At 43.3% G+C, this 26,363-nt stretch overlaps 1 protein-coding gene across 1 annotated transcript in view; it reads left to right on the top strand.

The window, feature by feature from the left end:
- The first annotated feature begins 1,555 nt into the window (after positions 1 to 1,555).
- Positions 1,556 to 26,363, top strand: part of LOC136638931 (inter-alpha-trypsin inhibitor heavy chain H3-like) — a 40,842-nt gene continuing 16,034 nt past the window's right edge. The window contains exons 1-12 of the mRNA XM_066612960.1: positions 1,556 to 1,692; positions 3,741 to 3,842; positions 7,837 to 7,857; positions 13,193 to 13,359; positions 14,655 to 14,759; positions 16,028 to 16,190; positions 17,613 to 17,723; positions 19,284 to 19,409; positions 21,052 to 21,168; positions 23,581 to 23,749; positions 24,456 to 24,581; positions 26,157 to 26,338. Coding sequence (XP_066469057.1) covers positions 3,750 to 3,842; positions 7,837 to 7,857; positions 13,193 to 13,359; positions 14,655 to 14,759; positions 16,028 to 16,190; positions 17,613 to 17,723; positions 19,284 to 19,409; positions 21,052 to 21,168; positions 23,581 to 23,749; positions 24,456 to 24,581; positions 26,157 to 26,338 — 1,380 coding nt within the window. The 5' untranslated portion in view covers positions 1,556 to 1,692; positions 3,741 to 3,749. The remainder of the gene's footprint in view (positions 1,693 to 3,740; positions 3,843 to 7,836; positions 7,858 to 13,192; positions 13,360 to 14,654; positions 14,760 to 16,027; positions 16,191 to 17,612; positions 17,724 to 19,283; positions 19,410 to 21,051; positions 21,169 to 23,580; positions 23,750 to 24,455; positions 24,582 to 26,156; positions 26,339 to 26,363) is intronic.

Here is a 26,363-nt window from a genome sequence, read left to right as displayed (position 1 = left end):
CAGAATTGTTTCCAGTAAAAAATGTATGTGTTTCAAAGAGAAAACCCCACATTGTAATAACACACATACAAGCTTTTCTCTTCTTCTCACTTCTGAATCTCACACACATTCTCAATGCTTAGACATGAATCCCTTAAAATGTTGATGTAACTTCACTCACTCTCACTTCTAACACTCTCTCAATGTTTAGAAATGTTCCCTTCAAACGCTGTGTTACAACCTTTTACTGAATTCTGACTTTCACATTCATTCTCAATGCTTAGAAATAATCCCTTGAGATGTTTAGACAACTAAAGGCCTAAGAATGATCACCACTTCTGCCTGCTCAGTTTGTTTTCAAACCTAAACGTATCTCTTATAACATCTTAGACCTTGCAACACACACACACAGTGCATCTTACAATTTTTCTATTTAAATAATTAAAAAAACGAGGGATATGAGATCATATTTAAGCAACACTTTACAAGGCTCAGAAGCCCCCCCTGTCTTATTAAGTAAAACACTAAATGCAAATATAATGTGCTTTTACCCCCCATGTGCTTTTACAGATAATTGCCGAACCCAGAGTGAAAAGACCAGCTTCATTAATAACTTAGCAGCAAAGTTCTGCTATTCTGTTTATTTTCACAGAAACGAAGATGCGTGGCACTAAAGTTTCCTAAAGACATCCAGTGAACCAAGAACCCCTAATAAAAAGTTCAATGTTGTTGTTTTTATGTTTGTTTTTGCTTTTTATAATTGTGTTAAAAGATAGTCATTTAGCACCCCCCTTAAGGGAGTGCAAAATATGTAAACAAGTTTTTAAACTTTCCCAATGTTTGCATAGCTCATGATGCAATGTCTTATAATGTAAATGTAATTCATGGTGAAATCCCAATGTCTTTCACTGCACACTCTTTATGTGGTCAGTGGCAGCAATTTAACATGTGCAAAAATATTTAACAAAGCTTGTATGCCCGTGGGAATGGGCTCCATGATAAAAATGTTTCTTTTAATTATGCAAATGTGTTGTTACCTAACCACCACCTGTTTTAATAATTCTGCTAACAGCAAATCATTTTTAGAGAAAAAGGTGTTGCCTTTTCTCCCAACTGTAATTTTAGCATGTATTCATGAAGGTCTTTTTGTCTTATCCAATGTCCTTTTTGCATGGTGTCAAAATTTGTGTGTTATAACCCCACAATGCCAAATGCTATCTCAAATTTAAATAAATAAAAAAGGGGAATTGTGGTGTTTTAGTGCTGTTTAAGCAGAAGCACACAGAAAGCCTTGATGATATGGCAATTGCAGGCAAATCTCCCCCTTGTTACGGCAAACCAGAAGGGGTGCTAGTTCTCAGGCCGAAGTGTGACAATAGCTGATACAGCTCTCTGTGAAGAAGCACCCATTGTTCTAAGCCCCTGTATGAGATTCTAATTTGGCACACTATCTAGGAACGGAATGTAACTGATGTTGCAATGTTCAATAAAAGGCAGTGAGATAGCTCGTACAAGCAGCTAGCTAGCTTGCTTGCTTGCTTGCTTGCTTGTCTCTCTCTGCATTCTCAACCCTCAATCTGTCTGTTGTCTCTTGATTTTCTGTCTGACCATTCATTTGCTTCTGCTCTTGTACCTAAATCCAGCAACCTGACCCCTGGGTTTTGGTTGCTCCCAAAGAATCACTGCTACAGCAGACAACCAAATTCGGAGCAGGTGAAGCCATGCAGGCTGTAGAACTGGGCGGGAGAGGGCAGAATGGGGGAGGGTGGGTGAAATGGGGTGGTGACAAGGTAGAGAGAAGGGCAGGTCTGATCTGAGAGGGGAGCAGGCTGTGGCATAGCTGACAGGGTGCAGGAGGGAGCGGTTGCACCAGGCAACAAATTTTAGGGGGGCAACAAGCTGAGCTTGGTACTAGTGATCAAAATTGTGAAAAAGTGGTATGTATGAATAATGCCATTATGTTATATATCATTGGAAAGGTAATTTAATGAGGAATGCAGTGCAACAAACCCCATTGGAATAGCTGTAATCTATCAAAACTATCCATATACCATTGGATGTGGAATTTTGAGCGGAATGCAATGCAAAAAACCAGAATGAACTATCTCCTTTCCGTCAAGTGTTATGGCCCAAAAACTGGAAAGAAAAAATACATGGAGACCTATGGAAAGTTAAACCGAGCTATAGCGTGCATTTACTTGCAATGGTATATGGTATGTGGCATGATGGGTTGCTCCTAAACACCACGATTTTAGCGCGTCATCCCCCCAGTGCGCGTCACCCCCCGCACATCACCCAGTGCGGCCTACACCCCCTGCACCCTCCTAGTGATGCCACTGACGCCACTGGAACAACTACTTTAGCATGTTTGCTGAACATTTATATTTCATGTCAGTAGCATGGTCTAACACATGAGTTTTCACAGCATCATTTCAAGGGGCCATTCCTTTTGTATGTGTTATATAAGAGCCCAATCCTGAACTGTTCAGCACCAGAAGTATGAGCGTACCACTGGCACTGGGTGTTGTAAACTTTTAAGGCATTCTTTAAGGTTGGGGCACCAACGCTGGCCCAGCGCCAGATGGAAGCTGCCCAGAGCAAGGGAGGAAGTCCAGGCAGTGGTAAGGTGTGTGGGTGGATGCATTCTGGGGTGGGGGGAGGAACTGGGACAGGAGGGGGGGCCGGTGGAACCCTGCTCCGCTGTATCCTATCCTCTGTGTTGGGCTGCAAAGCCCAACACAGAGGCTCTCAAGTCTGCATTGGCAAAATAGTGGAGCACTGCGGTGCTCGGGGCTTTCCCCAGGGGAACAGGACAGGAAGGGGGGGAGTCCCCTTCCTCCAAGGAGACCCCAAGTGGCCATGGTGGTGCAGCTGGAAGCAGCAGTAGCTGTTTTGGCACCGCTGCACCCGGCTGCTGTGCCACTGTTAGGATTGGGCTGTAAATATAGAGCTATATTTATGCAATTACAGGCGTGACCCCTTATCTGTGAAGGTTCCGTTCCAGAACCCCCTGTGAATAGCTGAAATATGCATACAAACAAATGCCTGTCTCCCCAGACCTGGGGGCCGCTGCCTCTCCAGAGGCAAGAGAGCTCTGCTCCCCTTGCCTCTGAAGGGGCTTCTGAGTTCAGGAGAGGCAAAGGATGTCTGTCCCTGGCCTCTGCCAAGCTCAGACTGAGCTCAGCAGGCAAAATAGCGCAACTTCAGGTTTCAGGGAGAAACCAGAAGTGACTTTTTAATGTCCTATAAGGCATTTTTCCAGGCCTCCCAATGCCTTATAAGGCATTAAAAATGTCACTTCCGGTTTCTCAGTTAAGCTCCCCTTGCCGCCAGAGGGGTGCATGCAGGAGGGGCATGCAATGGGGGTCCCCTGACCCAATCCACGGATAACTGAATCCACGGTTATGGGATCCGCCCCCTGTACTCCAAAATCCTGACAAATCTATAATCCAGACACCTTCCCATCTGAAGCAGTCCAAGTAACAGATACTCAACTTGTACTCCATTCCACGCATGACTCTGAAACTTTCAAAATACTACCTTTTCTTCCACAATTTTTCAGTTTTCTGTTAAGATACGATCAGTGCTTGTGGATTTGAAAGAGACTCCAGAAATATCTCTAATCTAACAACCAAGTCAGCAGATGGAGAAGCAATAGTTATTGACAAAGGGCTTGCATAAATATTTGTTGTCCAGTTACTTGTTAATATTTTGCAGAAATAGGTTTAAGACTGGGGAAACCTCCCTGTTCTCTTATTCAGGCTTTGACCATGGGGAGCCAGCTGCTGCTTTACGCTGTACTGACACTGATTCCTGCTCTTGGATCATCAGATTTTGTAATAAATCATATCAGAAACTTCAAGGTAAGTGGCTAAAGCAATCTCCATACAACCAGCGGTTCCCAAACTGTGCTGTGGGTCCCTGGGGAGCCACCGAATTCTTGCAAAAAACCCACCACACTATAAAATGTACAGGATTGCAGTCCTTATGGTAAGCCATGGCTAATGGCCCAGTAGGTCAAGGGAGCCACCAATTGAACAAGTTTGGGAACCGCTGCCATACAACTTTTGTAAAAGTGTGTGTACATGTAGGACCAACCTAAGATCTCCTGGTACCTAAGGTGGTGTGTGTCCAATGCTCCCTTAGTTGGACATACCGGGCTCTGTTCCCTGGATTGGAAAAGGGAGAAAGGAATGAAGCAGAAGATGGGTGGAAAAAATGCTCTTGCCCACCGCTCTCCCTCTTCCATTCTATCCGTCTTGCCCTTTTCTAATTTAGGGAGTGGGAGGAGTAGTGGAGGTGAAAGAACAGAGAGAAGTGAGCAACCCCCACCAATCTATGCCTGAAGTGACTTTCTCATTAGACCTCACAGATCCACTGACCCTGGGTACACACACACACACACACACACACACACACACAGAGAGAGAGAAAGAGAGAGAGAGAGAGAGAGAGAGAGAGAGAGAGATTCTGGCATTGAAATGCTACTTTAAGTCCTCTGAGTAGCACTGAGCTATTTTAAACATGTCTTTTATTTTTTTCCAAAGCACTTACTTGGATTAAAGTATGAAAGAGTTAGGTTTAAATTTTAATTGAAACTGAAGCATGCTTCTACAGAGACTGCTTTATCTCTTGCTCTTAAGTGACGCACTTAGATGCCAAGTGTGTCCTTTGGAGGTATAAGCATCCTATATAATTCAGAACAGGATCATAGCAATGAGTGTGTCAGGTCAATGGGGATGTAAGCCATGCCGCATGGCTTGTATTTAGAGTTGCCGCATTTAATTGACTCATGAACTTTTAATTGACTAAAAAAATCCTCCCATCAATCATTCAGCATTGTATACCATACAGTAGATTTCTGAAGTTCCTTTGAATAAACAAAAATTCTCAGGACTGCTTCCCCTCATAAGAAGAGCCCCACTGGATCAGACCAAAGGCCTATCGAGTCCAGCTTCCTGTATCTCACAGTGGCCCACCAGATGGCTCAGAGAGCAAACAAGACAACAAGAGGCCTGCATCCTGATGCCACTCCCTTGCATCTGGCATTCAGAGACAGCCTACTTCTAAAACAGGTTGCACATACCTGTCATGGTTTGTAACCCGTGATGGACTTCCTCCAGAAATCTGTCTGTTAGAAGGTATGCTATATGTATAGTTTAACAGGAATGCTTACCTGATGCTTTGGCAGCATCCTTTTGGTCCATCTCTCTTTGTATGTCAGACTAGAGTAAAAAAATGGTTTCGGTTTTTAAAATGGTTTCGTTTTTTTAAAACTCAAACGTTTGGCTGGACTTGGCGGAAAGTCAAATGTTCTTTCCATAACAGAACACTTGATAAGACTGTGCAAGCAAGACAGCAGCCCTTTGTTCTCTGCTGAAACTTCGGTTTGAAGGCTTTAAGCTCAGAGATCGCATATATAGGCATATACAGGTAGCTATACAATATTTTTAGAGCAGCAGGCTGCACACACATGCTGGGAACAGTATTATACACCAGAACCAGTTTGGTGCATAAACAAATGTAACTAACGTTAGACTAAGTAGGTTTTAGTGATCTAACAGCAATAAAGGGTTTAAGACAATATATCAAAGCTATTTTCCGGTTCACACCAAGATCATTTCCGGGTTAACATCAAAAGGTCAGGTTCCCAGAGAAAACAATTTCGCAGCAGTTTTTAGATGAGCACACACACCGTGACGTCAATGGCGAAGTAAGTTGCATTACAAATGGCTACAAAGAAGGTCAAAGTAAGTCATGGAGACGGTTATGAGATGAGGTCAGGTTTTGAGCGAAATTGAAAGTGCAGTGCCATTTGCTGACTGCTGGGGGTCTGTGAATTGTATATAATGTATGTATGGCATCGCCTAATCTGGACATCTAGTGATTTGTAACCAACCAATGAATTGTCTCCAATGCGAAATGTGTGTGTTTCAAGGAGGGAACTCAGATTGTAATAAAAGTGAGTTGGTTTGCTTCCCTTCTCCCCACTTCTGATGCTTGCAGTCTCCTTTGGAGACGTGGGAAAGGCCTGGGAATTATCACCACTTTTGCCTGCTGAGTTTGCTTTGGAACCTGGGAATACCTTGCAACATCTGGGATTACCTTGCAACATCTTGGATTACCTTGCAACATGTCCAATCCCCTTTTAAAGACATCTAGGCCAGATACCATCACTACATCCTGTGGCAAGGTGTTCCACAGATAAATTACACACAGGGTAAAGAAATTTTTCTTTTGTATGTTCTAACTCTCCTGACACTCAATTTTAGTGAATGTCCCCTGGTTCTGATGTGTTGGCAACCTTCAGTCTCGAAAGACTATGGTATTGCGCTCTGAAAGATTGTTCTGGAAAAGCGTCTAGTGTGGCTGAAAAGGCCAATTCGGGAGTGACAATCCCTTCCACACTGGGAGCAAGTGCAGTCTGTCTCTGGTCTGTCTCCCTGGCTATGGGCCTTCCTTCTTTGCCTCTTAGCCTCAAACTGAGAGGGAAAAAAAATCCCTCTGTTCACTCTATCCGCCATTTGCTAAGCATCTCATGTAGTTTCACTGGGTTTCTGGAATGAAGTCAAGATACACTCAGGGACCAGAACGTCTGAAGGACTACCTACCCCTGCATGAAACTACCTATTCTTTGAAGGCATCATCTGAGGATGTTGATTTTGTTGCCTCTCCCTTCAGAGACCAAGGGATAGGTACTTCTCTGTGGTAGCACCTTGATTCTGGAATAATCTATTTTTAGATGCCAATTCAACATTACACATTGTTTTATTTTGGAATTCCTTGTGATGGAAAAGCTGGGTATAACTGAGTTAAATGTATACACTTTAAGCAAGATATAATTTGTATATAATCAATAATGTAAGCAAGTGTACAATAATCAATCAATAATGTAAGTAAGTGTAAAGTCATGCACTTTGGGGCAAAAAATCGAAACTTCACATATAGGCTAATGGGTTCTGAGCTGTGTGTGACAGATCAGGAGAGAGATCTTGGGGTGGTGGTGGACAGGTCGATGAAAATGTCGACCCAATGTGCGGCGGCAGTAAAGAAGGCCAATTCTATGCTTGGGATCATTAGAAAAGGTATTGAGAACAAAACAGCTAATATTATAATGCTGTTGTACAAATCGATGGTAAGGCCACACCTGGAGTATTGTGTCCAGTTCTGGTCACCATATCTCAAAAAGGACATAGTGGAAATGGAAAAGGTGCAAAAGAGAGCAACTAAGATGATTACAGGGCTGGGGCACGTTCCTTATGAGGAAAGGCTACGGCGTTTGGGCCTCTTCAGTCTAGAAAGGAGACGCCTGAGCGGGGACATGTTTGAGACATACAAAATTATGCATGGGAAGGATAAAGTGGATAGAGAGATGCTCTTTACACTCTCACATAACACCAGAACCAGGGGACATCCACTAAAATTGAGTGTTGGGAGGGATAGCACAGACAAAAGAAAATATTTCTTTTACTCAGCGTGTGGTCGGTCTGTGGAACTCCTTGCCGCAGGATGTGGTGATGGCATCTGGCCTGGATGCCTTTAAAAGGGGATTGGACAAGTTTCTGGAAGAAATATCCATTATGGGTTACAAACCATGATATGTATGTGCAACCTCCTGATTTTAGAAATGGGTTATGTCAGAATGCCAGATGCAAGGGAGGGCACCAGGATGAGGTCTCTTGTTACCTGGTGTGCTCCCTGGGGCATTTGGTGGGCTGCTGTGAGATACAGGAAGCTGGACTAGATGGGCCTATGGCCTGATCCAGTGGGGCTGTTCTTATGCTTCTTATGTAATAGTATGAACAAATTTCCAAATTCTTACAATAATGAGGTGTTTTCTTTGTCTTTTCATTACAGAAAAGAGATGTTGCAGCTGTTGTAAGTATTCTCGTTCATGAGCTTCAGTTGTTGCCTCAGTCATAAGTATAGCCCACAGTTCAGTAAACTCAAGAGCAAAATTTGTCTTTATTATTGTTATTTGCCTGCACCTCATTCCCCCCAAGGGAGAAAAGTTTAAGGGGCACAGCAGGGCTCCAGTACTCTCTCCTCCAAAGGAAACCAGAACCCAGACAGTGCTGTGCCCCTGCAACGTTTCTCTGCACATATTCATAGGTTTGAGCATTTGGATAGAGGTAGGTAAGTAGTACACATCTGCAAGCAATCAAGCTACGCCTGTTTTCTAGGAATGTCTGCAGCTGCTTGTTGTCAGCTCTTTATCTCAGCTTCTACTCTTCAGCTTCCCCAAGATGGAATCGCAACTCTCTCTGCCTCGTCCAGAACCTACCAGCATATGCTGACATTATCTCTCTCACTGCTCAAGAGAGGGGAATAACAGCCCAATCCTGAGCTGCCTGGTGCTCAAGGCTGCAGTGGCACCGAAATGACTGCAGATGCATCCGATGGACATCAGGCAGCCATGGGCAGCTCCTGCCACCTCCTTGGGAGAAGGGGACATTTGTCCCCTTCCCCTGAGTAAGGGAAGCAGCCCAGCAATGGGGCTATTTGACTCTGTGCCGGCTATTTAGCCAGTGCAGAGTAAAGTAGTCCCATGGCAGGCTGGGAGGCCTGATGCGAGACTTCAGATCTGGTAGAGCTCAACTCTGCCAGTCCCGCCCCCTCCCGTCCTGCTCCCTTCCCTGCCACACCTTCCTCCCACGTCAGAACATCTCCCCCCACCCTCCCACTCACCACTCTGCCACCTGGGGCTCACAAGGAGCACCAGGCAGTTGCCAGCATCCAGCACCGGATCAGCGTGGGCTCACGCCAAACCTGCTTTACGGCACATTTGCAACAGTGCGCACCAATGGTGAGCTGGTGCGTGTTGGATAGGATTGGGCCCTAAGTCACTTTGACTTCAAAAGTGCCCCTTCAGACAACTTCTTGGGTCATTCACATTTGCTAATCCCCTCTTGTTCAGTCTCAGGCCAGTCATTACTTGGAGGCTGCCAGAAAGTCAATATTCTGCATTTAAGAAATCCAAGGTGATCTAATATGAATAGCCATATTATGGAAACCGATTTCCTATAACCATATTATTGGGAAACCCATTTCTGCATCCTCAGCTGAACCTGAACTTCCCAGTTCTGAACTTCAGCTAAGATCCTGACCTTTCCAAGCTTGTGGGAGTACCAGGATGCATTCAGAGCTCCCCACACCTGCAACAGATCCACAGCTCACATAAGGAAGCAGCATTTATATTCTGTTCCACTAACAATTGTCAATTAATTATTGTTTGGTACTGAGCTGAGGTACATGTAATACCTCTGGCTTCCAGTTGGTTGAAGAGTCACATATCCACCACCTACATGTGAGCCAACACATTACCTAACTAATTCTATGGAGAAATTCATATGCATGCAAATAGAACTGTGTATGATACGATGTAAGAATATCCACAGCAGTGCCTCTGTACAATATAGGAAGTCAGTGTGTGAATCTGTGATTAAAAAGCCTCAAGATCATTCCTCTTCCAGGTAGCATCCTTTCTCTCTACCCTCTGGGAACAGACAGTCTTAGTAAATATATACAGGTTGAGACTAATTATTTGCGTAGGTTCCGTTCCAAGCACTCACATGGATGGCAAAAAACGCACTATAGCAAATCAATTTAAAAAACAAAGTTTCTTTGCTGCAGTGATTTAAAAACAGCTTTGCTGACCTTTTGACTCTAAGATAAGAGTCATTAAGAAAACAATCCATCAATCTGTCATCCTCCAAGTGCTTCACTCAGTCCCTCCTTTCACCAATGCAAAGCTATCACCTTTCTTTCATGTGCTCAGGGGGAAGGGAGGGGTCCGCTGGAGAGAGAAGGATTGATGGACTGTCAGCCAGCTGCCCTCTCTCTCTCATTAAGGAGGCTATTGTTAAAGAACTGTTCATTTTTAAACTGATTTTAAAGGGGTGCATTTTCCCCGTTCTCTAGGGATCAGCACATTCCTTCTCATTTGCAGGGGCCATTCATGTTGAGTCAAATCTGTATATAAAAAATCCATGTATAAATAGGCTGGACCTGTATAGATATATTGTTTAGTTATTTTATAGGCCACTGGTACCATCTGGTACAAGACAACAGGGTAGTGTGCAGTGGCGGACCTCCCCAGCCATGCGCCCTAAGGCAAAGTTCTGCAATGGTGCCATCCATGGGATGCTGCCACCCCCCACATACAAATCCACCCCCCCCCACACTCAGCTAGAGTGAAATGGAGCCTTGTGCAACTCCAGGACACATTGGGGAAGCCTCCTGAGGCTTTCCTGCACTCTTAAACTGTGTTTCTGGCAAACCAGAAGCACAGTTTCCGACCACGTCGGGTGCCTCAGTCAGGTTTCCACGCAGTCCTAGCGGCATGTGAGACTCCACGCCCAGGGCATTTGCCCCTTTCACTTAATGGCAGGTCTGCCACTGGAGGTGTGCAAAACAATAAAAATACAACAAAACCCTGTTAACAGCAAAAAAAAGTAGAAACCACAGTCATAGCACCAACCCCCCCCCCCCCCAAACAAAAGCAAAACAACCAGTCAAGACTGTAAAAGCAACTAAAACCAGGAATAAAACTTTATATCTGCTCGTTAAAACTGTTGGAAGGGGATTATTTCCTTTGAACTGAAAAGGCATCAAAGGTTACTTTCTCTGAGGAGGGCATTTCATATCTGAGATTTCACAGTTGAAAAAGTCTGTTGAGGGTAAAGAAAGATAAGATAGAGGAAAAGAAAGTATAAGAAAAAAAAGTCTGTTGAGGATAAGAAAGATAAAGAGGGAATATTCTAGAACTAGGAAAAGTTCAGGTTGTTTTTGTATGTGGTGAATGTTTCACACATGAAAAAAAAAAGTGGATTTGTTTTCATCTGCAATCAGTGGGAATCCATAAGTACTTTCCTAAATATTGTAAAAACAAAATATAGAAGTTATTGAGAATGCAAGTGTTGATCTAGCGCAAGCCATTGTTGGGAAAACAAATATTTCCCAGCATATTTTCTTCATTTGCCAAATAAAATAGGAACAGGGCAAAGAACATGTAGAAATTGTGTTAAATCAATAACTAGTGATTGGAAAATCTACCTTGAACTCTGCTGGAGGAGATTAGGGAAAATGGTCATTTGGTTCAGCTGTGTGTGTTCTCGCAATGTCCTAATCTGTCCTGTGAAGAGTCATCCCCATTTAAACCATCCTCTCCTCTATACCCCCTGCTGTTTACTGAATATCTTAAATCCTGAATGGATTTGTGATTATATTGTGATGGATTTGTGGATTTGTTTTGCATCCTGAATGGAGTTGTGATTATATTGAGCCCAATCCTATGCATGTCTACTCAGAAGTAAGCCCAATTATAGTCAATAGGGCTTACTCCCAGGAAAGTTTGGCTAGGATTGTGGCCAAAGGCTGTTATCTGAGAGTAAGTCCCAGTGAACTAAATGGGAGTTGCTACTGATTAGAACATCTATGCCAGTGGTTCCCAACACCAGGACCCACTTTTTAAAGTGACACTCTATTGGGATTCACCAAGGTTTACCAGACTTCTAAAAAAGGAGATCTAGAAAGAAATAATATTTTATTTATATTTAAGTACTGTAATAATAACCAGAAAAAGACCCTCAAACTTTATCTCTGCATATTTACACATGCTTACAAACTGCAGGAGCTCAGCTTCTTGCAGGAACTTCAGCAGCTACAATATCTGATTTTTCAATAGCCTCAAGGCTTGAGACAATTAGGGCACAATCCTAACCCCTTTCCAGCACTGACATAAGGGCAATGCAGCTCTGAGGTAACAAACATTCCCTTATTTTGAGAAGGCCTCCGTGAGTGACACCCAACTGCAGGATGCAGCACATGTCCCATTGGCACTGCTATGGCAATGGAAAGTTCTGACATAAGGGGTTAGGACTGCGCCCTTAGTTATCTGATCTTTCCATCACCCATTGGCAACCCACCAAAAATCAGGTTGCGACTGACAGTTTGGGAACCACTGATTTATGCTCTTTTGAGAATCCATTTCTTTTGAAAAACTGATGGGCACCTTCCTCTTTTGAGGCTGCAGTCCTATACATGCTTTCCTGGGAGTAAGTTCCACTGAACACATAGGGACTTACTTCTGAATAAACATGTACAGGATAATCTGTTAAGGGTTACACGTCATAGTAGGTATGTGCAAGCTCTTGGTTTTAGAGGCAGGCTGCCTCTGATTGCCAGATCCAGGGGAGGGCACCAGGACACAGGTTGTGTCTGTTGTCTTGTGTTCTACCTGGGGCATTTGGTGGGCCACCGTGAGATACAGGAAGCTGGACTAGATGGGCCTCTGGCCTGATCCAGCAGGGCTCTTCTTATGTTCTTATGCACACGGCCCCATTGAAGTGAGTGGATGCATAGCAACAGAGAAAGCGGCTTTCTACTGAGTCAGATGCTTGGTCTATCTAGCTTGGAATTGCCTGAGCTCAGGCAGTGGCTCTTCAGGGCTTCAGATGGGTGTCTTTCCCAGATCTATTTGCAGAGATACCAAGGATTGAACCTGGGACATTCTGTATGCAAAGCAGGTGCTCAGCCACTGAACTAAGGAAGCTGCTTTATGTTTAATTTGATTATTGGTCCATTCGTCTAGCAAGGTTTTCCACCTTACTTGGCTGGCAGTACACCTTGAAACCCTGCATGAACAAAGAAGGGGAGAGAGAAAGGAAGAGAATGTGAGAAGCCACTTTGTTTTCTTGCGCTGCTATTTTGAATTGATTAGATTATTTTAATCCATCCAGCATTCCTTTGGCAGAAATTATTGGCTACTCATTTACCCCCCCCCCCCGCACATACACAGATGTTTAGGTGTGTGTACATATTATTATTATTATTATTATTATTATTATTATTATTATTATTATTATTATTATTATTATTATTATTAACAACAGTATTTATATACCACTTTTCAACAAAAAGTTCACAAAGCAGTTTACAGAAGAGTCTTCCCATTGGGAAAGGGTCAGAAAGACATGTAATGTGAGCACTGCAAATCAACATTCTCAGTCAGTCATGCTGGAAAGGCAGCTCGGCAAAACCCAATCTCTTGTTTCTGGCTGAAGGTACCACCTCACTGATTCTTTGGTTTTGAAAATCTGGTCACCCTATTCATACTGTGATTAGGCTTAATTTATACGAACCTTACAGATTAAGGAGGGTTTCCCCATCCCCTCAAATAGTAGTGATTAGTTTCTGGTTACTTTCTTTCCAGAATGTTGATGGCATAGATATCTACAGCCTGAAAATTGACTGCAAAGTTACTTCTCGGTTTTCCCGCAATGTCATCACCAGTCGAGCTGTCAATCGTGCCAATGTGTCCAAGGAAGCCATCTTTGATATAGAGCTCCCCAAGACTGCCTTCATCACCAGTTTTACTATGTGGGTAGAGTTTAGTCTCTGAACTGAGTTGTGAGTGATGCCAGAGTACTAGTATTAGAGCAGTGGTTCCCAAAGTTCTACCTACCAGGGTGGGGGGTGGGGGAGCAAAGCAATTGCCATGACTGTACTGTACTGAACAGGAAAGAATTTTTTTCAATTACCTGGAGGTTGCTATGGCTCACCAGAGGGTCTGAGGAGCCTGTGACACCCTGGCCGACAGCCCTCCCAAACATTTGAAAATGGTGTAAAAGCAAAAGAAAAAAAACCCACTTCCTGTTTCGGGATGAAAACTGGAAGTTTTTTGGTTTCTTTCTGTTTTTCCTCTTCCAACTCCCTTGGTGGGTTGTAATCCACCTGTTTCGGAACCACTATATTAGAGGATGACTGGCCAGTAATGACTTGAAAGGAGGTGTAACATCTTAGTGCCCTTCTCTTAGTAGAGTCCTTAGTATGCTGGGGTTGTGGCTTTGGTCATTAAGGCTAACTGGAACCAAAGTTGGACCATTTGGGGGGTAAGCATCAAACCTGGTTGTGGGACCCTCTGTTAATGAAAGGGAATCCCATGGGGGCACCCACTAACCACAAATTTATAGCACAATGGACACTTGAGGGGGGGTGCTAGATATAACAAAAAGAAAATTCCTTGACACATAACTAAGCCCCTCCTCTCCACACAAACACACATTCACATCATGCTTGATATCCCAAACTTCCCACAAAAATAGATTTGCCCAAAATAGATATGGATGGCAACAAAAGTGTCTCTCCTTCTGCTTCCTATTCAGGACTGGAACATCATCACCACTACTGGTTAAAATGTTTAAAATCATTTGATACATAATTTCATGCAGAATGCAATGAAATAAACCATATTGAAATGTCTCTATTCGATCAAATGTTATAGCCAAAAAACCAACAGGGGCAGGGCAATGGGGCATCACCACCCCCACCACCCCCCACCTACTGCATGGGAGGAGGTCCATCATGGGGGTAACACACTGGCCTCCCTCACCAGGTGACACAAACCCTAGTGCTGCCACTGGTGTTTTCTCCCTTCTTCTTTTACTTGACATTAGTGGCAGTGTTGCTGCTCCTACTTGTGCATTCTGGCTTTTGAAAAGGCAAATGGCAGGGAGGACGTGCTAGAGTGGTGAGGTGCCAGCCTGCAACCTGAGGCTGTCACTTCACCATGCCTCATTAGCACTGGCTATGGCTCCGCCTAGCAATGTGGCTACACTACTTAATGAAGACAACTGGCTATGCTAAGTGGACAGTACTAATCTTTTCTTCTGCAGGATAATTGATGGTGTTGCCTACCCTGGAGTCATAAAAGAAAAAGAAGCCGCCCAACAACAATATCAGCAGGCAGTTTCAAGAGGACAAACTGCAGGTCTAGTAAAGTGAGCATGAAACACTTCCTTATTCTGATGTAGGAAATATGCATAGTAGTATAGAGGCTAAGTATAGAGCTTATTTTATTTTGACGGTGAGTTCGAAATCTATAGATAAATACAAGGATCCAGGGCTGGCTTTTAGGCAATTGGGGAGATTTTGTGCAATTGTACACCATCCTAAGCTGCTTAGAGGAAGGGTGGTATAAAAATGTGAATGAATGAATTAATAATTAATATAATGAATTAATTAACAATTAATTAATAATTAAATAATTGTGTCATATGGGGTGACAAAAATGTATGGGCCCTGGGTGTCAAATGACCAAGCTACGCCACTGCCCCAGGGCAAAGGTTCACGGTGCCCCCCTGCGGGATGCCACCCTCCATATGCAAATCCACCCTCCCACCCATCTGGAGCAAAACGGAGCCTTGTGCAGCTCCACAACACCTCAGGAAGCTTCCCCACACTCTTAAATTGTACTTCTAGCAAACCAGAAACACAGTTTCCAACCGCCTCAGGAGCCTCATTAACCTCCTGATCATTAACCTCCTGATTTTAAAAATGGGCTATGTCAGAATGCCAATGCAAGGGAGGGCACCAGAATGCAGGTCTCTTATTACCTGGTGTGCTCCCTGGGGCATTTGGTGGGCTGTTGTGAGATACAGGAAGCTGGACTAGATGGGCCTATGGCCTGATCCAGTGGGGCTGTTCTTATGTTCTCAGTGAGGCTTCCATGTGATTCTAGAGGCATGTAAGTCTCCACGCCCATGGCATTTGCCCCTTTCACTTAATGGCAGGTCCGACACTGTTTGAGGTTATGGTTGTCAGGGAGGGTTCCTGGGAAACAGAGAGCTGATGGGGATCAGAGAGAAATCTTACAAACTTCTCCAAAAAACACCATGGCTTGGATTACCTCAGATCTCTTCCAAGGTAGCCTTTTTGAACTTCTAAATTCTTCTTGAGCCTGAGCTTGACATGTCTTCCCTTAGCATCCCTGTCTTGGTCCCTTGACATTATATGGCTGCCAGATCAAAATATTGAAACGTATGATGAAGCTGGAGGAGGATGTTGGGTAGTGCCTGCAAGCCTATTCTAGCATTCTGCAGAAGGATAAATTTCACCAGCCGTAGTTGTGGTAAAATTATGATATTAGGGATGATTTATCAGTTAATAAACATTCATTAAGAATAACAATAAAGACATGTATGGAACAATGGCACATTTGCAGTGGTGCTTTTCCTATCTTTTAATAACATTTGTTCAACATTTGAAGGGCCTCTGGGAGAAAAACGGAAAAATTCAGCGTTTCTGTCAACATTGCAGCAGCCAGCAAAGTCACTTTTGAACTGATTTATGAGGAGTTCCTGAAACGACATTTTGGAAAGTATGAATTGTTTTTAAAAGTGAACCCAAAGCAATTTGTCAGAGAATTTGAGGTAATGTACCAAGCATATTCAATTGCATTCAGTACAATAGAAATCTGCTGCAATTCAGAAATAACTTGAATAATAATAATAATAACAATAATAATACAAGTATTTATATACCGCCTTTCTTGGTCGTCAAATTTCTCCTCAGACTTTATTCAAGGCGGTTTACATGGGCAGGCTGTTCTAAATCCCTGTAGGGATTTTTACAATTGAAGAAAGGTTCTATCTTTCAAGAACCACAACATTTCAGATGGATCTTTCTGATCTGGTATCACATTCTGGCCTCCAGTTTCCTTCCACGCAAGCTGACAAGCAGCTCCTTCATCTCTCACATGGAGGGCAGCCAAGATGCTTTTCGCTCAGACCAAAGAGCAGTTGGAATAACTCGGCTCAGCTTGTCAGCTGCTTCAAGGTCTCGCCATTCACGGTGCCGGTGGCCTCGAACTGGTGACCTGCAGATGTTATCTTCAGGCAAACAGAGGCTCTACCCTCTAGACCAGACCTCCTGCCTGGAGGAGGTTTAAAAACCGATAGAAGCTGAAAGAACTGTGTGAAAGAAGATGAATGAGAGATGCTGCATATTGCTAAACCCTAAGTAAAGCGGCCAACTGCAAAGTAACATTGTGATTCTAAGAAAGTTTTAGAAATGTTCATTCTGCAGTGCCATAACAAGGGAAATTAGCACCAAAGGCACCTCCCACTCCTGTAACTGGCAATATTAAAATACCTTTAAAATATGACACTGTATCTCCTTTTCATTTAAAGAGGCACACATTTTTGAATTTAGTCATTGAAATGCTTACATTGTAAGGCTTACTGTAAACCTTACAGTATTTAGAATAAATTTGGTATTCCAGATTTTATAGCAATAGTTGTCGCTTACTATTTTAAAGATTATTTAAAGATGTAAATTTAAAAATTATTGCATTTAAAGCTTAAAGACATTTAAAGATTATTGCATTTATTGCAGTGATATCCAGTGTGTGTGTGCAGTGCATTTCCAATATATCTGGCCAGTTCAATGCCTGCAAGAGACTCTCAATTCAGTGAAAAAGCTGAAACCCACCACTTTCTCCCAGTCTCAAGAGGTGGGTGGGGCTTTACATGTGTGGTCTCCAACTGCCGCATTTGAATACAAATTTGGGCAACTATCGCAAATCATCAAATACAATATAAATTGCAGCAATTGTAAAAAGAAGCAGAAATTGATTCTCTGGGTTGCAGACAACCACCCCACCTCATATTTTAACATTTTGGCATCTTTGTTATTTTTGTGCCCAGAGCACGTGCCCCACTCGTCCCACCCTAGTTATATCTATTGCATTCTATGAGCTGCTATCTTATACATACTTATATACATGCATTTGCCTGATTGTCTTTTAGTTCAGCCATTTGTCAGTGACACCATGTTTCAATTTCACATTTCAGATACAGGCCAACATCTTTGAGCCTCAGGGTATCAGCTCTCTGGATGCAGAAGCAACATTCATCACCAATGACTTGTTGCCAGCCATACAAAAGTCGTTCACAGGAAAAAAGGTATATCTGGTAGTAATTTTATACAGAATGAGGGACTTACCACCCAAACCTATCATCCCTGCCCCCTGCTAGTGCAGCCACGCAGAAAAGGCACACAGTGTATCCTGTGACAGGGGTGGATCGGGAGACTTCACAGGGAAATGGGAATTTAAATCCCCTTACCTCTTAATAAGACTCCCAGTCCAGAATGGTTATCCTTGAACCTGTATGAATCTGAGAAGAGGAAGGGGGCAGTGAGGCTGCAAAAAAGTAGGATCTGGTGCCAATCACTGCAGCCTCCCTGCCCCGTTTTGCTCCTCCCCACCCCCACTGCTGCCTTAGCTGCTCCAGCAGATCCAGGCAGGTCCAGCGATGTCTTGGCAGTGCTGTCACCTCTTGCAGCAGCACTGCCAAAACAGCTGCCAACAGAGTGCTGTGCATTCCTTTGGTAACCATTTTACAACAGCAGAAGTCTCTTCTGCTGTTGTAAATAGCTGTGCTGACAGGCCAGTCTGGAATAGCGTTGGGCTGTCCATTTCTCTTTTATAATGATACACAGAGACAGTTCCAAAGCACATATTGATCTAAATGTACTGGGCATTGATGGGAACAGAACACATTATACAACACAGGGCACAATCCTAACCAACTTTCCAGCGCTGAGGTAAGGGCAATGCAGCTCCAAGGTAAGGGAACAAGCATTTTCTTATCTTGAGGAATCCTGCATGACTGCCACCCAACTGCAGGATGCAGTACATGCCCCATTGGCACAGCTAATGTCAGTGCTGGAAGGTTTGTTAGGATTGGGGCCACATTCTTTTAACTTATTTCCACGATTCATTGCCTTCTTCCTCTGCTACTTACAAAACCACAGGATGTGTCAGCCTAGCACAGCTTTCTTTGCACCCAAGAATCTGGAACCACACTGCACATTAATGTGTTTTCCACATAGCACTTCCAATGTGTATTCCAATCTGATGAGCTGCGCAGCATGTAAAGGGGAAACAGTTCTTTCTGAAAATGTTGCAGTGTCCTGCTCAGTTTTCACAATAATCTCAACTGACTGCACCCTCAGTGTTCTGTGTTTGGTAACACAGGCGTGCCCTGATATCCATGGGAGTGTGGTTCTGGACTCCCCGCCATACTGGCAACGAATGCTACAAAAATAGTACCCCCCATGTGCCCATTAAGTTTACCTTTTATTTTTGCTGTCATGTGAATGAATCTTGCTTTACTTTCTTTTTTAAACTGAAGAACAGGCAATTGTTGGCAATGAGCCTGAACACTGCAGAAAGGACACTGAGCATTGTGGAAGCAGGAACTTCCTGTTAACATTCAGTTAGTGCCCTCTAGTGTTCAGGCTAGTTAACTTTAGGCTCTGTTCTTCAGTTTAAACAAGAAAGTAAAGCAAGATTCACTCACGTTTGCAGCATGATTACAAAAATAAAAGGTAAACCTAATGGGTCCCCCGGATCCACAGATAGTTGGATCTGTGAATACCAGATCCATGGATATGGAGGCCTGCTTGCAATTTGTTATGTTACAATCTAGTGATGAGTGATGGATGCTATGTGCTTTCAGGGCAGTGTGTCTTTCAAGCCCACCATTGAGCAACAACAAGCCTGTGTAAATTGTTCAGCAGTTCCGATGAATGGAGATTTTGTCATAACGTATGATGTGAACAGAGAATCCCCAGGAAACATACAGGTACATGTTGCTGACCTGAATTATTGTTCTTGTTCATCACAGTCTCTGCTGGGCTGAATATATTCTGCAATTTGGGATCTAGCAAAGATCCAGGGAATCAGAGATATGGTTGTAGGATTCTTGCTGTTCCAAGCAAGGTTGTTTTCTGAAGCTAAGCTGGTGTAATTTGCTCAAGGCCAAGAATGTTGAGGTGTTTCTTCAGACTTCTAGGCACTGCTCCAAGGGCTCCAGTGACTATTGTCCTTCTTCTCCCAGACATGCTCAAGTTCTACTGGCAGGTCTATCTTGTGATCTTCTCATGTTCTTTATCTTCAATCTCCTGGGACTGCAGTATCAATGATCCAAACTTAATTTTTCTTTTTGTCAGCTACAGTTATAGCTGGCAAATTCTAGATGCTTATCTGTATGTAATTTTGCTTGGTTGTTCTCAGTGATTTTATCAGATTTATGATGAATTTCGGCAGTAAGGTAAATTCTAATGTTTACAAAGCTTAGTGTTTGCAAAGTAAAATATTTGTGATGATCATGATGAAGAATATGTATATACCACTTTTCAACAAAAAGCTCACAAAGTGGTTTACAGAAAAGGTCAACTAACTGAGGGCACAATCTAACCCCTTATGTCAGTGCTTTCCAGTACCCTTAGTCACTGACTTCCTCATAAGGAAGGTGCCCCCACCCAGTAATCACCTTAGGGTGCAATCCTAACCCACTTTACAGCACCAACATTGTTAGCTTTGTGTTCTGAGGGAAGCAGAACCACAGCTTACAAGTTGGTTCAGGGAGCAGGTGTAGATTGCTGAGTCGGCAGAATCAGCAGGCACCTGGGACTGACACGCCCTGGGTGTGACCAAGCCAGCACTGATTGGCTAAGCTGACTACATAAGGCTAGTCTGCTGGAGCCTCCAGTGCAGCAGTAGGGGAGTTGGAGATAACTGTGGAACTGCTGCCAGTGACTGAGGAGGCTGGATACTGTATGTATATGTTATTACTGACTTATGGACTGAACCTTTGACTGTGTATTGTTGGAAACCGATTTGGATTTGTTATACTTGGACTGACCGCTCTTCGTGCTGACTCTTGGACTGTTTACTGACTATTCTACTTGTGCTATCCCTTGCTCAATACATCTGCTGAAAGTACTCTGCTGTATTTGCTGTTTTTCTTGCAATCTGCTCACATTGGGACAAAACAGGGATCCTACACCAATCATCCCACTAAATAACCTTAACAAACATAAGGGCACTGCAGCTCTGAAGTAAGGGAACAAACATTCCCTTACTTTGAGGAGTCCTCTGTGAGTGACACCCAACTGCAGGATGCAGCACATGTCCCATTGGCACCGCTGTGCCAGTGCTGGAAAGCACTGACGTAAGAGGTTAGGATTGTGCCCTAAATGGTTCCCAGTCCTAAAAGAGTTTACAAGTCCAAAAAAAATTGCTGAAGGAACAACATCTAATTGCTCTTAGAAAAGATGCTCTGCTGGGGTGAAGAGGGACACTTACTCCTCCCCCTGCTAATATAAGGGGAGCACCACTTGAAAAAGTGCCCCTGTACCCAATTAGCAGAGTCATGCCAATTGATCTGACCATGGATACAATCATAATATAATTCCAGACATATATTTCTGCTTATTTTTCAGATTGTCAATGGATACTTCGTACACTTCTTTGCACCAAAAAATATTACACATTTGTCCAAGAACATTGTTTTTATAATAGATGTCAGCATCTCGATGACTGGACGAAAACTGAGTCAGGTAACCAAAAACTCTAAAGTCAACTTGAAGTGCAGTTAATGCTGAGTCAGCATTGAGGACAATTCTCCACTCAGAGCGGTTTTCAGTCAGGATGGCCTGCAGAGAGTGGTGGATACTTCTGTGGATCAAGTAGTTGCTTAGAGCCTAGATCTACACTTTACAGCCTAACCCTAAGCCTGCTGGTGGGACAGGCATGGGCAATGTTGCAAACAAGCCACAAGGCACAGTTTGACAGCTCAAAGGCCAGTGCCACCAGCTGAGAGGCCTGCACTGGCAGGCCTCTACTGGGGTTGGAGTGGCGCTAACCAACCGGGGTAATCCTACACCAGGTGGGGGGGGGAGAGCAGAACAGGGCAGGAGGTGGGTATTTTGGGGCAGGGGAGGGTGGAGAGGAGGGCAGTTCAGGTCTGGGGTAGCAGGGCGGCCTCCGCTGCATCCTAACCCCTGACTCTAGCTGAAAGCCCTACACGGGGCTACTAGGTTCTGGTTGGCAACCTTCAGTCTCGAAAGACTATGGTATAAGCCTACAGCACCCGGTATTCCTAGGCGGTCTCCCATCCAAGTACTAACCAGGCCTGGCCCTGCTTAGCTTCCAAGATCAGACAAGATTGGGCATGTGCAGGGTAACAGTTGGTTCTGTGCCAGCAATTTCAGTATGGGCTCCAAGTAGACCCATAGAGGCTCCTGGAGCTCAACAAATGGAACAAATGTTCCCTTACTTCACGGAGAACTCTGGCTGCCTATATTCCCACCCTGGGTACAGAAGAGGCTGCACTGGCCCCACAGGCAGGAATTTGGAAAGGATTGGGCTGTTAATAATACAGATATGTTCAATCTGTTTTCTTTCCTCTGGTCATTCCAGATAATATTTATCAGGCAACAATTTGTCAGACTGGGTTAATACTGTTTGTTCTCTTTTCTGAGGCTGTTTTTCACATGTTATATTTAAATCTGATTTTGTATTTCCCATCATTTGAATGTAATACTTTCATTGATAAATATGTACATAAATACGTAGTATAAGAGAGGCTTAAATGCATTTTAAATGTCAAACTACATGATAAATTATTTATTTAATTATTTACTTTATTTATGCCCCGCCTTTCTCCCCGAAGGGACCCAAGGCAGCTTACAACACTGATTAAAAACACAATTAAAAAGCATGATTAAAAAAAAAACAAGATAAAAACATAAATTAAGCATGTACTTAAGGCTAACACGCTTTTTAAAAAAAACTGAATTGCACACAAATTGGGCAATCCATGTTGCTGCCCCTCATGATTGCTTATATTGGTAGTAGAGGGTGTCAGTCTGTTTTCCAGAGTAATGAACAACCATCAGGATCGGCAAATGAATCAGATTGGAACAAGTGGAGGAGGGGAGGGAAGAGTTACAGCCTGGCACCCCTATGCTGCTGTTCACCTGCCTACACAACCCTATATATGCTGTTTGGGTCTAAATAAACATGCACAACAGGCTCAAACTACATGTTTAAAGTAACGTGTGGTTTGATCTTTAGTGACCTGTGAGAAAGTACCTTGTTGCTCTTTTTCATAGCTAAACAGTAAACACACACAGATGCAAGCTTCCATGTGTACATTTATAGGTTGATGGGGAACTGCATGCCCAAATGAGCACAGGGCTCCCCTCCTCAGTCCAGTAGCTTTCCACGCAGAGCCATTCTTAAGAACTGAAACTATTCTGGTACTCCTCAATGTAAGGTTGATTTTGTTTTTTGGGGTGTGTGGGTGTATTAGTGTATGTATATATCTATCATTTTGCGGATTGATCATTTGACATGTTAATTTGGAGGTGGGAGGTGGGAAATATTGTTTTTCATCAATTTGTAGGTGGAATTAATATTATGACAACTGGAAAACTCAATAAAATCTATATAGTAAGAAGTAATAACCTAAAAATCTACTCATGGGTTGTGCAGGATCGCTAGTCACACCCAGCTTTCCTCCCCTTGTCAAATTTTTTAAAATTCATTTTTCAAAGTTACCTGCAGTGCTTCGTGGCTGAATAAGCCACTTTAAGGCAAGTTCATACAGTAATTTTTCCCTACATGTGAGTATGGAAAAGCTCAAACAATTCTAAAAGCATCTCTAAACATATGCTTACATGAGGAAAAGTCAGTCTGACCCTAACTAAAGCAGGCACAGCCTCTCATCCCATGATCATAGCACCTGGGAATTGTGCTGCTGCCATGGTTACAAAAATTTGCCTGGTTAACTCTGGGTTGCCTGATTCATGCTGATTTTGTCCACAGGTGACTGGGGATATTCACATGGCCAGCTCCAGGCTCCTTACATGTAGGGAATACTCTGTGTAAACCAGCCCTCAGGCATCCATTTCCTCATTGGTGTCCTCTGATTTCCATGATTTGAACCTATATTTATTTTATTTTAGACAAAGGATGCCCTGCTAAAAATATTAGAAGATATAAAGGAAGATGACTACTTGAATTTTGTTCTGTTTGGCAATGATGTACACAAATGGAAGGACACCTTAATCAAAGCAACTCCTGAGAACCTGGAGGAAGCAAAACGTTATGTTCGGAATATTGCTATAGCTGGATGTAAGGTTCAGAGGGAAATGGCATTCAGCTTAATTCTCCAGCAGCACAACACTAGATGCACTGGTGGGGAAAGGGGATGGGATTGGGCTGTGAGACATATAAAATTAGGAATGGGGTGGATAGAGGGAAGTTCTTTACCCTCTCGCACTACACCAGAACCCAGAGGATATCCACTAAAATTGATTGGCAGAAGAGTTAGAACAGACAAAATAAAATATTTTTTTAGTCAGCTGAGTAGTCTATAGAACTCCTTGCCACAAGATGTGGTGATGGCACCTAGCCTAGATATCTTTAAAAGAGGATTGGACAGATTTGTGGAGGAAAAGTCCATCCCAAGTTACTTGCCATAATGACTGTATGCAGCCTCTGAGTTTTAATGGTGGCCTATCTCTGAATGTCAGATGCAAGGGGGTGGCAACAGGATACCTGTATCTTGTTGTCTTGAGTGCTCCCTGAGGCATCTGGTGGACCACTGTGAATTACAGGAAGTTGGACTAGGTAGGCCCTTGGCCTGATCCAGCAGGGCTCTTCTTATGTTCTTAATATTAAATATTAATATTAGCATTTTAAATATTAGCATGGAATCTCTTTGTTCACATAAAATGTCAATTCCAATTTTAGGAGCAGAAATCAAAGTCCGTGGTTAAAAATACTGTAACCTTCTAATTCACACTCTATTTGAAATTATTGCCTCTATACCTTCTAGGGACAAATCTTAATGGTGGCTTAATGGCTGGAATTCAGATGCTGACTGAAGCTCAAGAAAATGGAATTTTGCCCAATAGAAGTGCTTCCTTAATTATCATGTTAACAGATGGCAGACCCACTAAAGGTATGTTTCCTGCAGGCAAAATAACCTTCACTGTCTTAAGAAAGCTATAGGAAAATGACAGTTTTCCACAAAGCTACTGGAAGGTTTGAAGATGCTAGTTTATATTTTGGTGGAGGGAGGAGTAAGATGACTTCAATAGAATGGAAAAGAATCCCAACAAAGTTCAAAGGTGTAGTCTGTGATGCAGTCCAGATATGCTAAATAATAATAATCAAAGAATAATTTGTTAAAACATCACCGCTTGTTAAGAAGACATCTGGTATTTGGTGTGCTTCACAGCAATGTTATCAATGTAAGTCAAACAATACTCCTTTTGTTCTTCTGACACGCTTGTCTGGGACAAACTCATTTAAGCGCTTGTTATAGTTTATAACAATAAATTACTTATGAATCATCTTTTTATGGTAAGACACTCAAAATGATATTACGTATTATAACAGTAGTCAGTCACTCAGTTTGTCGAACTGGTTAGCTGACCTCTTAGGTACTCTGATCTGAAAAAAACATGGAGTGTGATTGACTCCTCTCCTCCCTAATTGGCCACTCTGCACTCTCTTTCCCAAGGAAATTTTCACACCTTGGCTAGGTAGATGTGGCAACTGAGAAACACTGGGATGGAGGCAGCTGGAGCTGTCAAGGTTGGCACCTGTTTGCAGTCAGAGAAAGAAAGCAGAGTCAGGGCCAGAGCGGAGTTTTGTGCCTAGCAACTCAGTGGAGCAGAGGCAGGGTGAGACAAGGTTGTGTAATGCTGGATGAAGTAAGGCAGAGCAAGGCAAGTCTTTTTTGCTACTCTGATAAATTGCTTACACTGCCAGACTGGCCTCGGAGTAAGGGGTTTTATAGAGACCAGGGGGTCAACTGACCACAGTACGGCTGGAGTCAGCTGACAGTGTTCAACGCAGCATTGCACCTCAGTGGGAGCCTTTGGTCCATGAAGATTTAATCTCTCCATCTTAATGATGGGGCCAGGATATGGATGGTGCAAGAGGTTGAGTGCTAGAGACTGGCTGCTGGATCAGTGGTGAATGAAGCAGATGTCTGGGGGAACCCGTGGGCCCTGGTGCCAGGCTGCAGGGGGTGTCCGGGGGGGGCTAATGGTGTACTGGGGTGGGTAACTGTTTTCCAGGCTTGCCATGGGGGGAGGAGGCAGAGGTCATCACTTAAAGTGGCAAGTGCTGCAACTTGGGCCCACCCACTCGGCTCTGAAATTGAGCCATTTTGGAAGCAGGATGTGTGTGTGTCAGGCGCAAGGTGACATGGTGACACAGGGGTGTGATGTTTCCACATCACTCCCCCCAACCTTGGCACCCTTAGGACCTCCCAGGGTGCCATTAGGCCCCAGAATGCTTCTGGCTGGGAGATCTAGTTTAAGATCTGCATTACCCCAATGCTTATAGAAATGAATCCTGTACAGGCTGTTCTGAATTCACTACCACTTGGGGAATGGATGGTCAAACCAATACTACTGGTATTTTTGGGAAAAAATTCAAAGTTATTGTTTTTGTCGGGTTTTTGAATGAGATCATCAAGAAAAACTTAGAGTTTTAAAAACTTATCTTGTGTTTCTTCATGTAGGTGAAAGAGATACTCAAACAATTTTAAGTAATGTCAGAAATGCAATTCAAGGCAAATACCCTTTATATAATCTTGGATTTGGCTATGATCTTGACTATGGCTCTTTAGAAAAGATGGCAGCTGAGAACAATGGATTGGCTCGTCGTATCTATGAAGATTCTGATGCAGCCCTACAACTGCAGGTTAAAAACATGTTAACATTTAAGT

This window comes from Tiliqua scincoides, chromosome 2 (genome assembly GCF_035046505.1).
Source record: "Tiliqua scincoides isolate rTilSci1 chromosome 2, rTilSci1.hap2, whole genome shotgun sequence".
Lineage (NCBI taxonomy): Eukaryota > Metazoa > Chordata > Lepidosauria > Squamata > Scincidae > Tiliqua > Tiliqua scincoides.
Note: the sequence above shows the minus strand (reverse complement) of the source record. Positions and strands in the feature narration are given on the sequence as shown.